This window comes from Onychomys torridus, chromosome 19, assembly GCF_903995425.1.
Source record: "Onychomys torridus chromosome 19, mOncTor1.1, whole genome shotgun sequence".
In the NCBI taxonomy this organism is placed as follows: Eukaryota; Metazoa; Chordata; class Mammalia; order Rodentia; family Cricetidae; genus Onychomys; species Onychomys torridus.
Genome location: NC_050461.1, coordinates 10,545,231 through 10,561,930, shown reverse-complemented (window position 1 = coordinate 10,561,930; position 16,700 = coordinate 10,545,231). Strand labels below are relative to the sequence as shown.

Sequence of the window (16,700 nt, the reverse complement as noted above, 5' to 3'; positions counted from 1 at the left end):
TTCACATGTACAGAGACACAGAAAAGCCTTTAACAGAGAGCTGGTTCGGAGCAGTTGCTATGGGCAAAACTATTGTTGAGTGTCTATGCTTAGAATGTCAAGTCTCAGGAGGGAAACTGAGGCAGGAGCACTAGGAGTACAAGGTGAGAGCCTAGGATACAGAGTCAGATCTCTTCTAAACAAACAAACAAACCAGAAATAACAATAAGAGGCAAATACTTAATTCTTGAACATTCATTCATGTGTAAAATCAGTCTCAGCACTCCCTGGGTACGGCAGTGCACCTGCTGGGGCCCAGTTTCCTTGTCTATGAAATGACTCACAAGCTCCCCCTTAGGTGGTCCTTGATCCTCAGCTCCAATCCCAGCTTTGCTGTCTGCCTCATGCTGGTGCTTCGGTTTCATGATATCCAGTTATTCCAGAAGTGGCCTGGTGGGCGGGTGGGTAGAGGGACCGGAAGTATCTCCATGTTCAAGGCAGAAACTGCAGTCGAGGCTGACACCACTGGGGGCTGGGAACATGGTGAGTGTTAGAAGAGGAAGATCACGAGACCTGGGAAGCAGGTGACCCAACTTACACCCTAACACGCAGGAATCTTGAGCCAAATTCTCCAAACTCTTTCTTTTCCCCCCAAACACCTCCCACCTGAAGTGGGGGACCAGGGCAAATGGCTTTCTTCTACCTTGGCTTCTCCACGGCAAAGGAATGATATGGAATTAGATGACCTCTGAAGTCCAGCTGAAGCTAATATTCGTGATTCTAGAAACTTCCAGAAGTGGCCAGTCACTGAGACTTGGTTCTGAAAGAAAACCCCAAACAAATGTTTTGTTTTTTCCTTGGAGACAGGCTGGCCTTGAGTTTGTGGGCTCAAATAATCTCTGTACCTTTCCCTCCAGAGTGCCTGAGATTAGAAGCACATGCCACCACACCTCACTTAATCTGTTTAAACCAATGGCGTTCAGGCACAGGACCACAGATAGCACAGGGAGGAATTCCTGAGTGGAAACAAACATGTCTTATGCTCACCCCTGCTTAATCCCCAGAGAGCTCCGGGCTTGAGACAGCCTTCTGCAGCCCACTCAAAGTCACTGGGTTAGTTGGTGATGAGGTCAGCAGGAACCTGTAGCTTCCCTGGTGGAGTCCAACAATACTCCTGAGTGGAGTTGATCTGGGATCCAAGGTCGGGGGCCTAGAATTCACAGGGCAGATTACTGCAGAGGAAAAATACACCTTCAGTTCTATAGTACGCTCCTTGGTGTCTTAAGCTGAATATGAGTCAGCACACACACATGGGAAACCCCACAAGGCTGGAGAAGGAATCACCCAAGATAATCGGAAGAAGGATATTCTAGAGTTCGCACTGAATAGGGAAGAGCCCTGCTCCTTCCGTCCACAGAACCCTGAAGGGAGGATTCATCTCAGTAATGGGGCCTAATCAGCTTGACTAGAGACAGCTCTGGCTCCTCCTAACAAGACTTAAAATTAAGTCTTGACAGGATCAGACTATTAACAGCATCCCAGAAAAAATACTAAAAATTGCTTTAAAAGTGCCTAGTGCCAGGCAATGGTGGCACATGCCTTTGATCCCAGCACTTGGGAGGCAGAAGTAGATGGATCTCTTGAGTTCCAGGCCAGCCTGGTCTACAGAGAGAGTTGCAGGATAGCCAGGGCAGTTACATAGAGAAACCCTGTCTCGGAAAAACAAACAAGCCAAATAAATAAAATAAATAAATAAATACATAAATAAATAAATAGATCAAAACAAAAAACCAGTTCTGTTGGACTGGAGAGACAGCTTAATGGTTAAGAGCACTGATTGCTCTTCCAAATGACCCAAGTTCAATTCCCAGCACCCGCATGGTGGCTCACAACTGACTTTAACTCCAGTTCCAAGGGGACCCAGCACCCTTACACAGACATACGTGCAGGCAAAATAGCAATGTACACAAAATAAGAATGAATAAAAAGTGAGGCTTGGTGACTCCCACCTTTAGTTTCAGCAGCTGGGAGGCAGAGGCAGGAGGATAACAGTGAGTTCAAGCCCAGCCTGGGTTACACAGTGAGATCTTGTCTCAAATAAAGTAAGAAATTTTAAGTGAAAGAATGTCTAATATTCAGTCAGGTAAGACTCAAGCAACAGGAAGGTGAAGGCACCAAGGCCTGTCACAGTCAAGTTGTAAGAAACAATAAACTTCAGGCCCCAGAGAAAAGTATTATCAGAGCCAGTTAGAGTATAAAGGTGGTGTACTTGGGGCCTGCATTCCAGGACCAGAACCCCATAAAAGAACGCTAGCAGAAAGGGAAAGAGAAACCCGGATGGGCTCTGGATTGAGCCAGTTTCTGTTCCTTTGGTTACTTGGACCCAAGAATGAGGTACCTCAAGAAGCCAATGCTCAGGCCAGAAACCTGGGATTCCTAAGAGGTGACTTATGTGGGTCAAATCTCACACACCTTTACCTAGGAAAACTGGGAAGAACAGAGATGTAAAAGAGTCATGTGATGTGGGGGTGTGAATCAGCTGTTTCCGTTTGCGGGTGTGGGGGTGTGTATAGCAAATACCAGGATGTGAATCCAGTTCCCGCTTAGACATTGCTCTGAAGACAACAGTGGGCTTACCAGCACAGGATTTGGAGCAGAGGCCAGGCTTGGAGGAAGAAATGAGTATGGAAAGCAGAGTTGCCACGACCAGCCAAACCCACCTACCTTGTCAGGGCTGGGACTGATAGAGAGAAGCCCATGCTTGTCCCCAGCTGCTTCTCCCATATTTCTTGAGGAACCTTTTGGAGTCTGTAGAGCCTACATTTAGTGGTAGGGATAGTTGGAGGGGCTAAACTGGAGTCACTGTTCCCTGCTCTGTGTGTCCCCCTGAGGAACTCACAAAGATCTCCAGAGAAAGGCAGAGGACCGATGTCAGAGTGTCAACTGTGCTGAACAACCCCAAAAGGAGGCTACCCTGTGTCCCCTCTCTGTCCTAACCTCTCAGCACAATACTGGAGATCAGCTGGTCTTGAAGGGGAAGGAGAGGCAGGGGTGTTCCAGAAATGGACCTGGAGCTGGGGTGCAGGGAGGAGCCTAGAACAGAATTAAGTTTGGACTTGGTGTAAAAAGTGACCTGTCAGCCATGCCGTTGTTACCCGAACAGTCTGTACAACACAACAAAACAATCACAGGAAATCAATGAAATCCATGAAGGTTTTAGGGACCGGGAGCTAGGTCAGTCAGTCAACCACTCCCAGTGGAAAATGAAGTGGTGAGGGTCCAGGTCAAGTTACAAAGATTTTATTTTTGCAGATTTCTTAGAACGGGAGTGGCAAGTATAGCAGAGACATGTAATCTCAGTGCTGGGGGAGAGGGAGGGGGCAGCTGTCTGGGGCTCCCTGGCCTAGCCCGTTTGGCAATTTCTATGAAAGTGAGAGACCCTGTTTGGGGAGGAGGTGGAGGCAGAGGAGGAGGAGGAGCAGGGAAAGGAGAAAAGAAAGGTTTTTATCTTGGTGCTCTCGGCCCCAGCTGTGATCAGCTGTTCATTAGCTCAGCAGGCAGCCCAGGAGACCACTTCACCATCACCACAGCCCCGGTGGGCTCCAGGGACAGCCACTCCTGTGTGGTGACTTTGGTGCTGTTCTTCAGTGCACGGCCTATCTGCCAGTGAGGAAAGCTGGAGAAAGTGGCTTGGGCCACTGAACATCACGGGTCCCTTGTCCTTTTTCAGCCAAGTAGGGAGGAGTTTGCAATCTTCCCTTCACGTCTGGGACCACCATCAGGCACTGATGGCGGCAGCCTTGGCCGGTCGATATACAGCTGTTCTCCTGAGAAATGCACTTAGCAACCAACCGGTCAGCCACAGCCCAGCTCCACCCCAACTGAAGTTTTAATACTTGATTCACTTACTCCCTTTTACTCTGCAAGTAATACACACTATACAATAAATTAGAACCTGCAAGCAAGCTGGTAAGTATGCACCCGCCGTGACCCACCCCTGAACAGTCATGATGATTAACACTCTCTGTGTTTTCTCTCAGATTGGTCAAGTGTAAGGTAGATCTATAATATCTATATAAGTGTAGGGTTATAGTGCTCAGATGAGTGTACATGTTTATGTACATGGGTATATAAACAAAATGGACATCATGTACACACCCTGGGAACACTGATGTCACAGCTTTCTGCTACTTTAAATGAAGTATAGTGAGAACCCTTGCACATAACTCTTCACACATATTCTTTATAATTCTCTTGAATTGTAATTCCCATAATTGAACTGAGCCCGGCTGTGTGGAACACCTTTCTCAGGGGACAAAGTATGGTTACCGCCCCCCCCCCCAGACATATTTGTATCTATTTCAGGAGCTGCAGCAGCTTGGGGTATCTCATGGGTTTGAGGACAGCACAGGATTAAGTGAACAAGATAAAAGAAAAGTCTGGAATTTCAGATACTGCAGACAGGAACAAAGATCACTTTGATCTTCTCAGAGGATGCTCACCCCCATTTTCTGAAAGAACTCCTTTTGGTGTGGCTGGCTTGGCGAGTGTTGGGGTGAGGGGCTCTTGAAAACATTCTGATGCCATCTCCTGGTAAGACCAAAGACTGGACATCGACGTGCACACGGAGCACCAAGGAAGTCCTCACAGATGAGCCCTTTGCACCTGCCATTATTTTATGACCCCAAATTCTCTTTAATTGGTGCACACACTGTTGGCACTGCTTAGCTTCCTGGAGATCTCATCTGCTAGGTTGAAGTGACGGAGTTTGTCTTATCTGCAAACTCCTTCTCTCTTACAGAAACTGTAATTCGGACAATTCACACCTCCCGCAGGTGAGTCACTAACACCATGTTTGAATCTTGAAACAGAGGCGTTTCCGCACCGAGCTGGTGAGTTACAGGAGCAACAAAGCTCTGTTTGTAGACCCTTGAGGATCAGAACAATCTGGGGTGTGTTTTCTGTTTGGTACAGGGAAGGAGAGGTACGTGACTCCAATTTCTGGAATTTGGCAGCCTTCCACCAGCATCTCTGATTTTGTTACACGTATTTTAACAGAAGAAAGGAGGTCTTTTGGAAGACTGTGAAGCCCATTCTTTGAATGAGGCGTGTATTGGTTGCTGTGCATAAGCATACATTCTGTTTGAGTCTGTTGGGAGCAAAGGACTCCTGTCAGGCAGCAGGTGACTAGGGACCAGCCCCAAGAGCTGTCAGAGACTCAGGTCTGCACTTCAGCTCTATCCTCACAGCACTCAAGCAGTGTCAGGTAGTGACAGTTCTTGACCACATGAATTGGAGCTGGGCTCTAGGCAGACCCATTTATTGGTGAGATGAAGTTACAGGATCAGAGTGAACACCAAAGGCAAATGCTCTGATTTTTGGTGCTGCCTGGGAGGGTGGTGGTGCCATGTCCAGATCAGGGACATTGTGGAAGAAGTACTCATGTGAAAAGGAAGACCCCAAGTTCCCCCTTCTGGACCCCAAGTTTGAAATCTTCATGAATCACCCCTGGAGATGGTCAGAAGTCACCGGGAAACAGGAGACCAGGGCAGGAGGTTCCACCAGAGGAAGGGGGTCCATGGGAACACACAAGGGGAAGCGGGGACATCCTGGTTTAGGGAGTGGGGAGTTGGGGAACACTTAGAGAAATGGCAGAGAAGAGAGCAGTTCTGGGAAGGAGGAACTTCAGGAAGAGGGTGACCGTCAGTGAAGGTTGAGGAGGAACCGGAGCGGCTGTCCTTGAGTAAATCCAGTGGGAAGTGAAAGTGGTGAGGGTCCAGGTCAAGTTACAAAGATTTTATTTTTGCAGATTTCTTAGGACAGGATTTTATGTGACCTGAGCTGTCTTTGAACTTATTATATAGTCCAGAAAGTCCTCGAATCCCCAACCTTCTTTTCGTCTACCTCTCAAGTGCTGGGATTGTGGGCATGTATACTAGACCTGGCTACTTACCAATAACTAATTAATTAATTAGACGCTACAGCCCTGTCTTCCTTTCATTCTTGTTTGAGACAGGTCTAACTGAGTTGTTGGCTAACAAACTCTAGCCCGGCTGTCTCAGGTCCCTCAGCCCTCCATGCCCACCTCGCTCTAGCCTGGCTGGGTGCTCAGTTCTTGGGAGGTTAGACACTGAGGTGTGAACATTCCTGACAGGCATTCAGCTGAAGAATTAATTGACTTCCAATTTTTCTTTTCGGTTTCCGCCCAATTCTAGGAAATCAAGAGATTTCAGCGCTGTCTTTCTCCTCTACTCTTGCTCTGAGACTTGAGCCAATGTGGTCTACAAGGGTTCCTGGAGGAACTCTTCTCTGAGAACCTCACTTTTTGCTGTGGCTCACAGGGCACTTGACAAGGGGACTGTGGCAGCCAAGCCATGCAGTTGCTGCTTTCCTGCTGGGGCCATGAGGTGTCATAGCCAGCAATCACACAGACAGGGCTGACCAGAGAATCTCTGGGCGAGACCTGTTGGCCACTAGGAATATATATATAATTTATTTTTATTTTATTATTATTATTGTTTTTTTTTTTTTTTTTTTCTTTCGAGACAGGGTTTCCCTGTGTAGCTTTGCGCCTTTCCTGGAACTCACTTGGTAGCCCAGGCTGGCCTCGAACTCACAGAGATCCGCCTGCCTCTTATAATTTATTTTTATTTTGTGTTCATTGCTTGCATGTATATCTGTATGAGGGTGTCAGGAGCCCTAGAACTGGAGTTACAGACGGTTGTGAGCTGTCATGTGGATGCTGGGAATTGAACCCAGGTCCTCTGAAAGAACAGTCAGAGCTCTTAACGGCTGAGCCATCTCTTCAGCCCCCTGGCCACTAGAAATTTTTACCTTTTCATCCTGATTCTAGACTGCCTGTGTGGAGACAGGGGTCCCTTTGAGGCCTGAGGAGGTTGGGGGGCAGTTTTCACATGGATTTCAGGGCTGGAGGACCTCCAGGAACTGCTTGAGTCTAGTGGCAGGTTGGTCCCTGCAGAGGACACAGGCCACCTCAGGAGGGCTCTGTGCTATGAACACTGTAGTTTTCCAGCTTTAAAGTCAGTCTCTGGCAAGGTCAGTGACCTCCTTTCTCTTTTTTCTTCTTGGACCAACTCTTGGTCCTTCCTCATTTCCAGTACGTCCATTGTTTCTTCTTCACCCACTAGCCATTCATCCATGTCCGGGACCTCTGGGCTTTTGTCCCCCAGACTGTCCCTCCTGTTCTCTAGACCAGGGACCAATGCCTGCCTGCTGCAGGGAGCATTTTCCGTACGCATGGCTGTTACTCATTGTCCTTTACAGCTGGGTCTGACATCTCATCCTTGTTCAAACTGCACGCCCTGTGGTGGCGCTCTGGGTTGCTACTTCTTCATGTAGGTGTTCGTTCCTGCCTTCCTCTTCTCTGCTGACCCAACTTTGCACCCCATGAAGGCCCAGTTTTCTGTTCTATCCACAGTACCCTTTCTGCTTACTCCAGGCCACACGCAGAGCCCACTCTCCTCTGAAAATCTCCATATATTAACAACTCACCACTGTTCAACCACCTGTCTTCTGCTGTGGGTAGATTTCCTCCTGGGTGTCAACAAACTTGTTCATCCCACTTCCTTGCTTGTTCAGGGGAAAAGATAGCATGTCTTATGTGCTTGGCGCTCGACTAAAAGCTTTAGGTTCTATATGCAGGCTGGCTTGTTGCAATCTGTCCTGTGGGACCGCTCATACAGGCCCCATCACTCCCTGGCTTCAGTATGGTCCCCCAGCAGGATGTGGATAGGAAAGCAGAGGTCAGGGCCTGCTCTCTGCTATGGGGTGTCCCTGGTGGCTTTGTCACGGCTCTTTGTCTTGGGGGGAAGGACCTGCTCCTCCCTGTCACCATCAGCCTGAAGAAGTCACTGTACTCTGGTTTCATTGGTACCCTCCCACGTTGTGGCCCCGCACCCTCCCACACCGCTGCAAACAGTCACCTACTAAGATTTGACCTGTTCACCTATCCCAACCACCCTGAGTGACGTGGGTGGCCGAGCCTCCACCAGACGAGAAGCCGGAGGACTGAGCACATGGGTGCGTGAGGACCAGAGGGACTGCCACATGCCGTAGTGTACACACACACACACACACACACACACACTCAATCCTGAGAAATAGTGGCTACCCGAGAACCTTTTGTTTTCCGTATAAGGAAGAAACCTCACTGGTTTTAAATGAATTCCAGCTCACTGTGCTTCCCATGTGGAGCATTTTGCCAGTGTAGGGCCACCAAAATTATCTTGAAAAAAAAAAAAAAAAGCACAGCCTTCGCCACTGAGAGTTTCTGGTGAAGAAGCGAAGAATGGAGGCCCCAGGGCAGGGCTGCAGTTGGGTGCTGTCAGACCTGCTGCTCTGGTGTGGGTGGCAGATGCTCCAGCAGGAGCGGCTTCATTTCCTTCACAGTGAAGCAAGCTGCAAGAGCCCCCAGAAAAGATAAAACCAAGTCTGTTCCGATCGGCAATTCCAATCACCCCCAGTCCCTTAGGGAGTTCTCAGAGACCGTAGTTAATCAGACAAAAAACTCCACTGAGAAGGGATTTCGATAAAGCCAATCTAAAGCATTTCTGAGAATTGAGTTGTTGAAAAACCATCCCAAAGCTATACAGAGCAGAAATCAGGATCCAGAGAGCATGTCTTGGGCTCCACCCAGGAGGTCGGTTTTCAGTCTCAAGGATTCCCAGCATAGCTCTTGGGTGAGTGTGTATGTATGTCAGGACTCTACTGCCCAGGGATGCTCTAGGATCCTGCTTAGCTGGGGTTAACAGGAAAAAGAAAAAGAAAAAAAGATAGCTCAGCTGGGAACCGACAAATCTAAGACAGTCATCTTTCTTAAACTTGTTAACATATGACCTCAATGCACAACTGGGTTCGGTTACTTGGTGGAGAGAAAGGCGTTTTTTCTCTTACAGCTGCTGTTTCCACGTCTGGCTGTGAGCGGTGTGTGTAGGGGGGTATGGGGGTGCCAGCCATGACAAAGACAACGCTGTGTCTTGTTTGTCTTTTCAAGCTCTGCTGCTGGCACTGCCAGGCCCCGAGCTGTTTGGATCAGTTCCCCGGGGACCAGTCCTTGTTTGGCTTTCAGCCTTTTTGTCCAGAGTTGATGATAGACGAGGGAGCTGGTGTCCTATGTGACTGGTGGTGCTCACGGGCCACACAGAAGGATTCTGTGCTGGGGTGTCCCTTAGGAGTGGCTGTGGAGAGATCAACGCCCTAGCAAGAGCATGGGAGTGCCTGTAGGCGACCCCAGTGGGCCTTGATATTATATATTAATTTTTCTCCTTATTTTCTTTCTTATTCTTCTATTGAAAATAGATTTATTTTCTTACAATATATTCTAATTAAGTTTTTCCCTCCCCCCCACCCCAACTCTTTCTAGTTCCTCCTCACCACCACCCCCATCTGGATCCACACCCTTTCAGGCTTTCAAAGAATAATAATAAAATAAAAAGAGATACAATAATAATAAAAAAAAAAACACCCCGAATTGGAATAGGACAAACCAAATATATAAAAGAAAAAGAGCCAAAGGAGAAACACATAGACACACAGACACAGACACACACATCACATGCATGGGAATCCTATAAAAACACAAAACCAGAAGCCATAATGTATATGCAAAGACCATGTAACCAAGACAGACTGTCCAAAGATGCCACTGCATTCGTTTGGTGTTGGTCAACTGCTGGGCAAGCGCCCACCCTTTAGAGTGCTGTATTTCCCTCGTTAGACTATCTTGGGGAAAACTAGTCTTCCATTTGTGAGTGGTTATCGACTGGAGATAGCTTCTGGTTAGGGATAAAGGTATGTGTTCACTCCTCACAGTTCTAGAACCCTCCCAGGTGCAGACCCATGCAGGCCTATGCATACTGACTCAGTCTCTGTGAGTTACTGTGTGTGTCCATCCTCGGGGACTTAGAGGCCTGTTTCCTTGTGTCCTCCATCCCCTCTGGCCTTTATAATCTTCCTGCTTCCTCTTTCTTTTGGTTCCCTGAGCTATGAGGGGAGGGATCTGATGGAAACATCCCATTGGGCTGAGTGTTCCAAGGCCTCTCTCTTCACATTGTCTGGCTGTGGGTCTCTGTATTTGTTCCTGTCTGCTGCTGGAGGAAGCTTCTCTGATGATGGCTGAGCAAGACACTGATCTATGAGCATAACAGAATGTCATTAGAAGTCATTTTATCACTGTATCCCTTTAGCACAGTGTTTCTCAGCCTGTGGGTATCCACCCCCCTGGGGTTGCATATCAGATATTTGCATTACAATTCATAACAGTAGCAAAATTACACTTATGAAGAAGCAATGGAACGGTTTTATGGTTGGGGGTCAACACACACGAGGAGCTATATCAAAGGGTCACAGCCTTAGGAAGGTTGAGAAGCCCTACTTTAGCAGGACAGCAGTATTTGATTTTCCCACGGGTCATTGGCCTGTCTAGTCTCTGGCTCTTGATCACTCAAGCAGTGTCAGGGCTGGGTTCTGCCTCGTGGAGTGGGCCTTCCATCCGATCAGATCCTGGTTGGTTACTCCCACAGCAGTGTACCACTACTGCCCCAGCATGCTTGTAGGGTGTTCACCACTGGAGACTGGAGGGTTCGTAGCTTGGTTGGTGTTTACCTTTCTGTATTGATTTCTTTAATGAGACAGGGTCTCATTTAGCTCATGTTGGACTTAAACTAACGTTGTAGCTGAGGCTGGACCGCCTACTTCAGCCTCTCTAGTGCTGGAATTACAGATGTGCATTACCACCCCTGCTAGTGCCTGGGTTTTGTTGTTTTAAAATATCAGTAATGTTTGAGATCCAGAGTGCTTTTACTATGTCCTAAAAAACAAACAAACAAACAAAAAAACCCTTCTGCATATTAACATTTAATCTCTCAATTTATATATTAACATTTAATCTCTCAATCATGTGAAATAGGTATTATCATCTCCCCCACTTTACAGAGGGGAAAGTTGAGGCACACAAAGGCAACTTATTTGTTCAAGGTTATGCAGTTAGTAGGTAGTTCAGAGCCTGGGCTCATGGTACTGACTGTCATAGAGTAAGAAACAGAACATCTAAAACCAGGACCCAGGTGCTGTTAGCTGCAGAGCATTACAGAACTCTCTCTTCTTTTCCCTCTTTCTATTATCTTCCTCCCTCCCTCCATCCCTCTGTCCCTCCCTCCCTCCCTCCCTCCCTCCCTTCCTTCTTTCTTTTCCTCTCTTTCTCTCTTTTTTGCTGGAGATTGAATCCAGACCTTCCACTGTTAGTCTCACACTCTATCACTCTATCACTTAGCTACATGTCCAGCCCTGGTGTCATTGGTCTAAAGACACAACTTCTTGGAAAGGGCTGGGGGTGTTTGTAAGTGTTAGTGCATTTGCCCCCCCCCCCCAGCCCCCCACCCCTCCTGCGTACAAAGCCCTGGATCTGAGCTTCAGCTACAGGAAAAGAAAACATGCACAAAACTCAAGAGAAACTTCAGCCCTGTGTCCACCCTCGGCCAAAGCATTGATCATATGCCCCATTTGGTTTGTTGCTATGGCAACAGAGTAAGCATGGTTCTGCAAAGGGGCATTGAAATCCTGGGAAAGAAGAGGGTGGGCTGGGAGCTGCAGAGAGAGGCTCCCGCCTGGCGGCTCGCATCCGTTCTCTGTCTCGGCTTTCAAGCCTCAGATGCAGGTAGTTGGTGGGTTTTCAGGAACTGTTGATGGTGCCCGACTTCCTTCCACCTCAGCCTGCCAAAGTCAGAGCAGGATTGCTTTCTGTCTCCTCTCCACCCCAGAACACTATTATTATTTCTTCTGTCAAGTCAAGTAGGTTTTTAGGCATTATAAATTACTGCCTCTCTTGAGTGTCTGCTTTTTTTTTTTTTTTTTAACTTTTCATCTGACTTTCTAGATAGCCGTGCAAACATTAATTCATCTAGAACTCGCCCTGATCTGGTCAGGGTAGCTTCTCTGCTAGGGGATCTAGTGGCACTGATGTCCTCTTACCTTGCAGTTTCTTCTGATGAATAAATATGTCCCAATACCCTAAGCTACCTATCGGGGCAGTCATGAGTTTGTTATCTCTGTTCCAGATCCACCCTTCAGTGCCTGCTCTGTGACGAGGTCAGGACCCTTTAAGCAATTCCCCTTTGCTAACCTGTGTGGGTCAAGCTTTGTTAGAGTAGTTCTGGACAGATGTTGGGAGAGGAGAGCTTCTCTCTCCAGCCTAGGGGCTACCTTGTAGGTTTTCAGTGCCAGCAGCACATGATGCCTTCCTGTGGGCAGCCTTCCTGGCACCTACTAGTGAATGACCTCTGCGGGAACCCTGCAGGCTCTGCAAGAGCTTGCCAGGAGAGGGTGCCTCCCCTTGGCCAGCTTCCCTGGCACCCGCTTTGCACGGCTTTTCAGCAGATAGCTCCTTCAGTACTCCAGACAGTAGGTTTATAGAAAGGTCAGTCCTCATGACCTTCTCCACCCACGAGGCCTGGGGTAAGATGGCTTCCATCTTGAATGCTCTGGGTGGGCCCTGGAGGATGCGAGCTGCTCTTTCTCCATTTGCTCTTCTGATATTCTTAATGTTCCCTTAGGTCTCACTGACCTGTTCCTGCTATTGTCAACCCTGGTAATCACTCTTTAGAGTTCACTTATGGAAATTACTGGGAGGTTCTGCCTCCTCTTTGGACTCATATATGTATATAATATTTAATAATTACGTATGTTTCCACAGAACATAATAATAATTTATATATAATAATAATATGTAATTTGCCATGTCTTTGTCTATTGCTTTATAGCAGAATGTCCGACATAGAACATGATTGCAAAAAAGTTAAAGATTTAAAAAGTATTTAAACAGGAGCTGGCAACTCTGATGCACACCTCTTGTCCCAGCTACTTGGGAGGCTGATACACAAGTCCAGACATTGAGTGTCGACAACATAGTAAGACCCTGACTCAAGACAAAATAAAACGAAATAAGCCAGGTGTGATGGTGCACACCTTTAAGCCCAGCACTTAGGAGGCAGAGACAGATCTCTGGGAGTTCAAGGCCAGCCCAGTCTACATAGTGAGCTCCAGGCAATCTAGGGATACACAGAGAAACTGTTTTCCATAAATAGATTGGTAGGTGGATAGGTAGATAGATAGATAGATAGACAGACAGACAGATCGATTGATCAAGAGTCTCTCTCATACCAAACTTAACACAACTAGAGTCCTCAGACTCAAAACCTCAGGACTCAGAACCTTGTAGCACAGCCTGTTAATATAATGTTTCTGTCCCAGTGGTCACTAAATAGAATTGTGATGTCAATGGTTGAACCTGATCAGCACAAACTCCTTTTCTAGACCTTTCCCAGCCCTCTACATACATAAATTAGTCAGGAATCAAAAAGGGAATATTTCAAAGTTCAGTGGTCTGTAACAGTGAAGTATTGTGCATAGCACTGTGTTTTCAGTCCACCAGTTAAAACAAACATGGCCTGTTTTGCACAGATAAACACTCAGGTTCACAGATGCAGCGGAAAGGACAAAAACACTTCACAAGTGTTTCCTCAGCCTTCCTTCTCTCGTTGGCATGGCGAGTGTGGATTTGGGCCCTGAGCGGTCAAGACCCTGTGTACTGTACAGTCTGCCCTTCGTGTTTATCACTTGCTGCTACTCTCTGTGAACGTTTTCATGACCTTAGAAGCCACATGGATCTACTACCCCCCGCCCCCACGCCCATCAAGCGTAGCCATGTCGTGTTCCATTTTATCCTCGAGCCAAGATTTGCCAAACTCGTTCCGATTCTTGGGTCCTGACTTGACTCATGTTTTCCTACCTTGTGGAAAGCATAGCGCAAAGTATCTTTGCTCATGTTACTCCAGCTCCACATGTTCTTCCTCCTGGGTCTCCTATCTTCAGCTCCCTTGGCAGCTGGGCTCACACGCTTTCTGACCGGTGACAGGAGAGACCAGGAAAAGGATGGGAGATCTATGGTGAATGTGGAGATTTAAAAAACAATATCAAACTAAAGGTTTCCAGGAGAGTATGAGTCTGGGAGAGAGAGGCTGGGGGCAAATTGGGACTGGAGGATGTGGGGTTGTGGAAGATGGAGACTGATTCTCGAGGCTCTCATGTTGTAACCTGTGGCTAAAGCATTAGTCAGGCTGAGCACGTGGAAGCTACACAGTATGGCTTAGAAAAACATCTCGGTTCTCACGAATAGACTCAAAGCCAGACAATGCTGGAAGTGATCGAGTGGGAAGCTCTCTGACATTCTAAACCAGCCATCACTCAGCTGTTTCCTGAATTCCCAGAGTCAGGGAACATGAAAGCCCGTCTTTGCCACTCAACTCGGTAAATGTTAACCTCCTATTAAATTTGTTTTTCACAGAAAAGGACTCTTGGAACATGTTCAGGAGGAAGCTTAAGCCTCGCACTACTTAAGATTGCTCATTTTCTTGTCCACACATAATGCTTATTTCAAAAGTTTCTCTCCCACTCAAAAGGAGTTGTGCATTGTGGGTAGCACTGTTTGCTCTCCTCACTTTGGAGATGTCCTTCACCCTGTTCTTGCTTCTGTAACAGCACCTGTTGACAGACCAGTTGTTTTCTCTGTAGGAGATCTACTTTTTTTTTTTTTTTCTTCCCCTTATTTCCCTTTTGAGCTTGGCCATTTTCCAGCTTTACCGTGACGAGGCTGGGTGCTGACTTATAGAGGTTCATGGCGCAGCGTAGGGCGGTGGGGTTTCTGATAAGCTTGAACTTACAGGCCTGATCGGTTCCGGAAACTCATTTATTGTTTTATTTGTTCGAATCTCGCCTTTTCTCTGTTCTCCTTGTCTTCTGGAGACTGGGTTGTGAGTGTATTAGTGAGTGTATCCTTTCAGCCTCCAGGTCTTAAGCCCTCTTTCCCACTTTCTGTCTTCTCATCTCTCCGTGTCGTTTTGTGGGTAAATTTCAGATTCATTTAATGATTTTCTTTTCAACTTTGTCTTTTTTTCCCCTACGCTGTTCAGTGTTTTTTGACTCTGAACTGATTTTGTATGGTCCATAGGAGACCTGAGGTCGTGAATGAAGGTATTTATTCCAGAAGGTTCCACAAGTTTCTCCCAGGATGCAGGAGGTTGGTGTGGGCCTCCTCAAAGATTGGGATTTAAGGAGGAAACCCCCTTGTGGGAGGCCCAGGGCTCAGTGCCGACTCCCTTTTATCTCATCCCCTCTTTCCCAGATTTCTTCTCACAGCATGTTTCTTGGACCTTGGAAAGTTTCTCTGCTCTTTGGGAGTCCAGTTGTGAACAATACCATAGTGTGTGTCCGAGTATATTAACCACGGCAGGGGCTTGGCTCTGACATAATAGTGGGAGTGGATGGTGAGTGTGCATAATGTTGGACACATATAGACACAGTGGCAAGATACACAGCAGCCAGCGCCAGTGTCCTCAGCTCAAATATTTGAGGATGAAACAGTGATACAGGAAACAGAAAACTGAAGCTCTGTTTCTGTTTCTCACTGTAATGACATCTGTATATGTCACTTAAAAAGAGACAGGGTGGCCGGGAGGCAGTGGTGCATGCCTTTAATCCCAGCACTTAGGAGGCTGAGACAGGCAGATCTCTGTGAGTTCAAGGCCAGCCTGGTCTACAGAGCAACAGGACAGCCAGGGCTGTTACACAGAGAAATTCTGTCTTCAAAAACCAAAAAATAAAAAATAATTTTTTTAAATAAAATAAAGAGAGAGAGAGAGAAAGAGAAAGACAAGGAGAAAGGAGAGAGAGATAACTTATAGTGTAAGACTTCTATGAAGGACAGTCTGGTATTTGGGGGATAAAGAGCATTATTAACAGAGCTAACAAGGTGGAAGAGGTAAGGCTCACCCCAATTCTGTTTAAAGAAAGGGCCTTGTCTCACTTTAGTTGACCCTCTGACTTCATAATGATAGGACTTAGCTGGTCATTTTTCATGTGAGTATCCCTTTTGGAAACCTCGATGATGTTCTTGTTTACAGGAGGAGTGCTCATGAGAGCATAGGTCCCGTGGAACAGCTTTTCACACGGACAGTGCTAACGGGCTGACGTCCAGCACAATCTGGAAGAGCTGTTTGCCACTCCTGCGGGTGAGTGTTCTGTCTTCCTGGTGCCCTCTGAGAAGTGGGAGCCTCCCTCTCTGTCCTCTGGACACAGGCTGGCTGCAGACCGCGCCTCCTTGGTGCAGGGAAGCTGCCAGCTGTGGCCTCTGTCTGGACCTCCGTGGCTGACTGAAGTCTGCTGTTGTCTGTAATCTTCAAAATGAAACTTTGCACCAGGCCCTCGTTCTGGGTTGGAAATTAGTTGTAGAAAATCTGGGCTCTGAACAAAACCACAATTGAAAGAGTGTGTCGCCCCCCCCCCCCCCCCCCCCCCTGGCTTGTGCTCCAAAAGCCGAGGCTGGAACAGCTAAGAGAAGCTTGGACAGGATTTGCCCTAACTGCTAGACAAGGGCTGTTCTCTTCTCCACTTAGAGCGGCGCCTTCCCCTCGGACCATTTAAGTCCTCAGTCCGTGTGACCGTGTGACCCTGAGGGTTGGTCTGTGACTTCTCTCTTTGCCTAGATGGAAACAAAGGCCCTTCCTTCTTTTTTCCTTTTTTTCTTTTCTTTTCTTTTCTCTTCTCTTCTCTTCTCTTCTCTTCTCTCCTCTCCTCTCCTCTCCTCTCCTCTCCTCTTCTCTCTCTCTCTCTCTCTCTCTCTCTCTCTCTCTCTCTCTCTCTTTTTCCTT

The 16,700-nt window shown here is 47.3% G+C and overlaps 1 protein-coding gene across 1 annotated transcript in view; it reads left to right on the top strand.

The window, feature by feature from the left end:
• The first annotated feature begins 13,537 nt into the window (after nt 1-13,537).
• Slc22a16 (solute carrier family 22 member 16) overlaps nt 13,538-16,700 on the top strand; it is a 56,564-nt gene continuing 53,401 nt past the window's right edge. Inside the window, 2 exon segments of the mRNA XM_036169331.1 lie at nt 13,538-13,544; nt 15,991-16,061. Of these exon segments, the coding sequence (XP_036025224.1) occupies nt 13,538-13,544; nt 15,991-16,061 (78 nt within the window).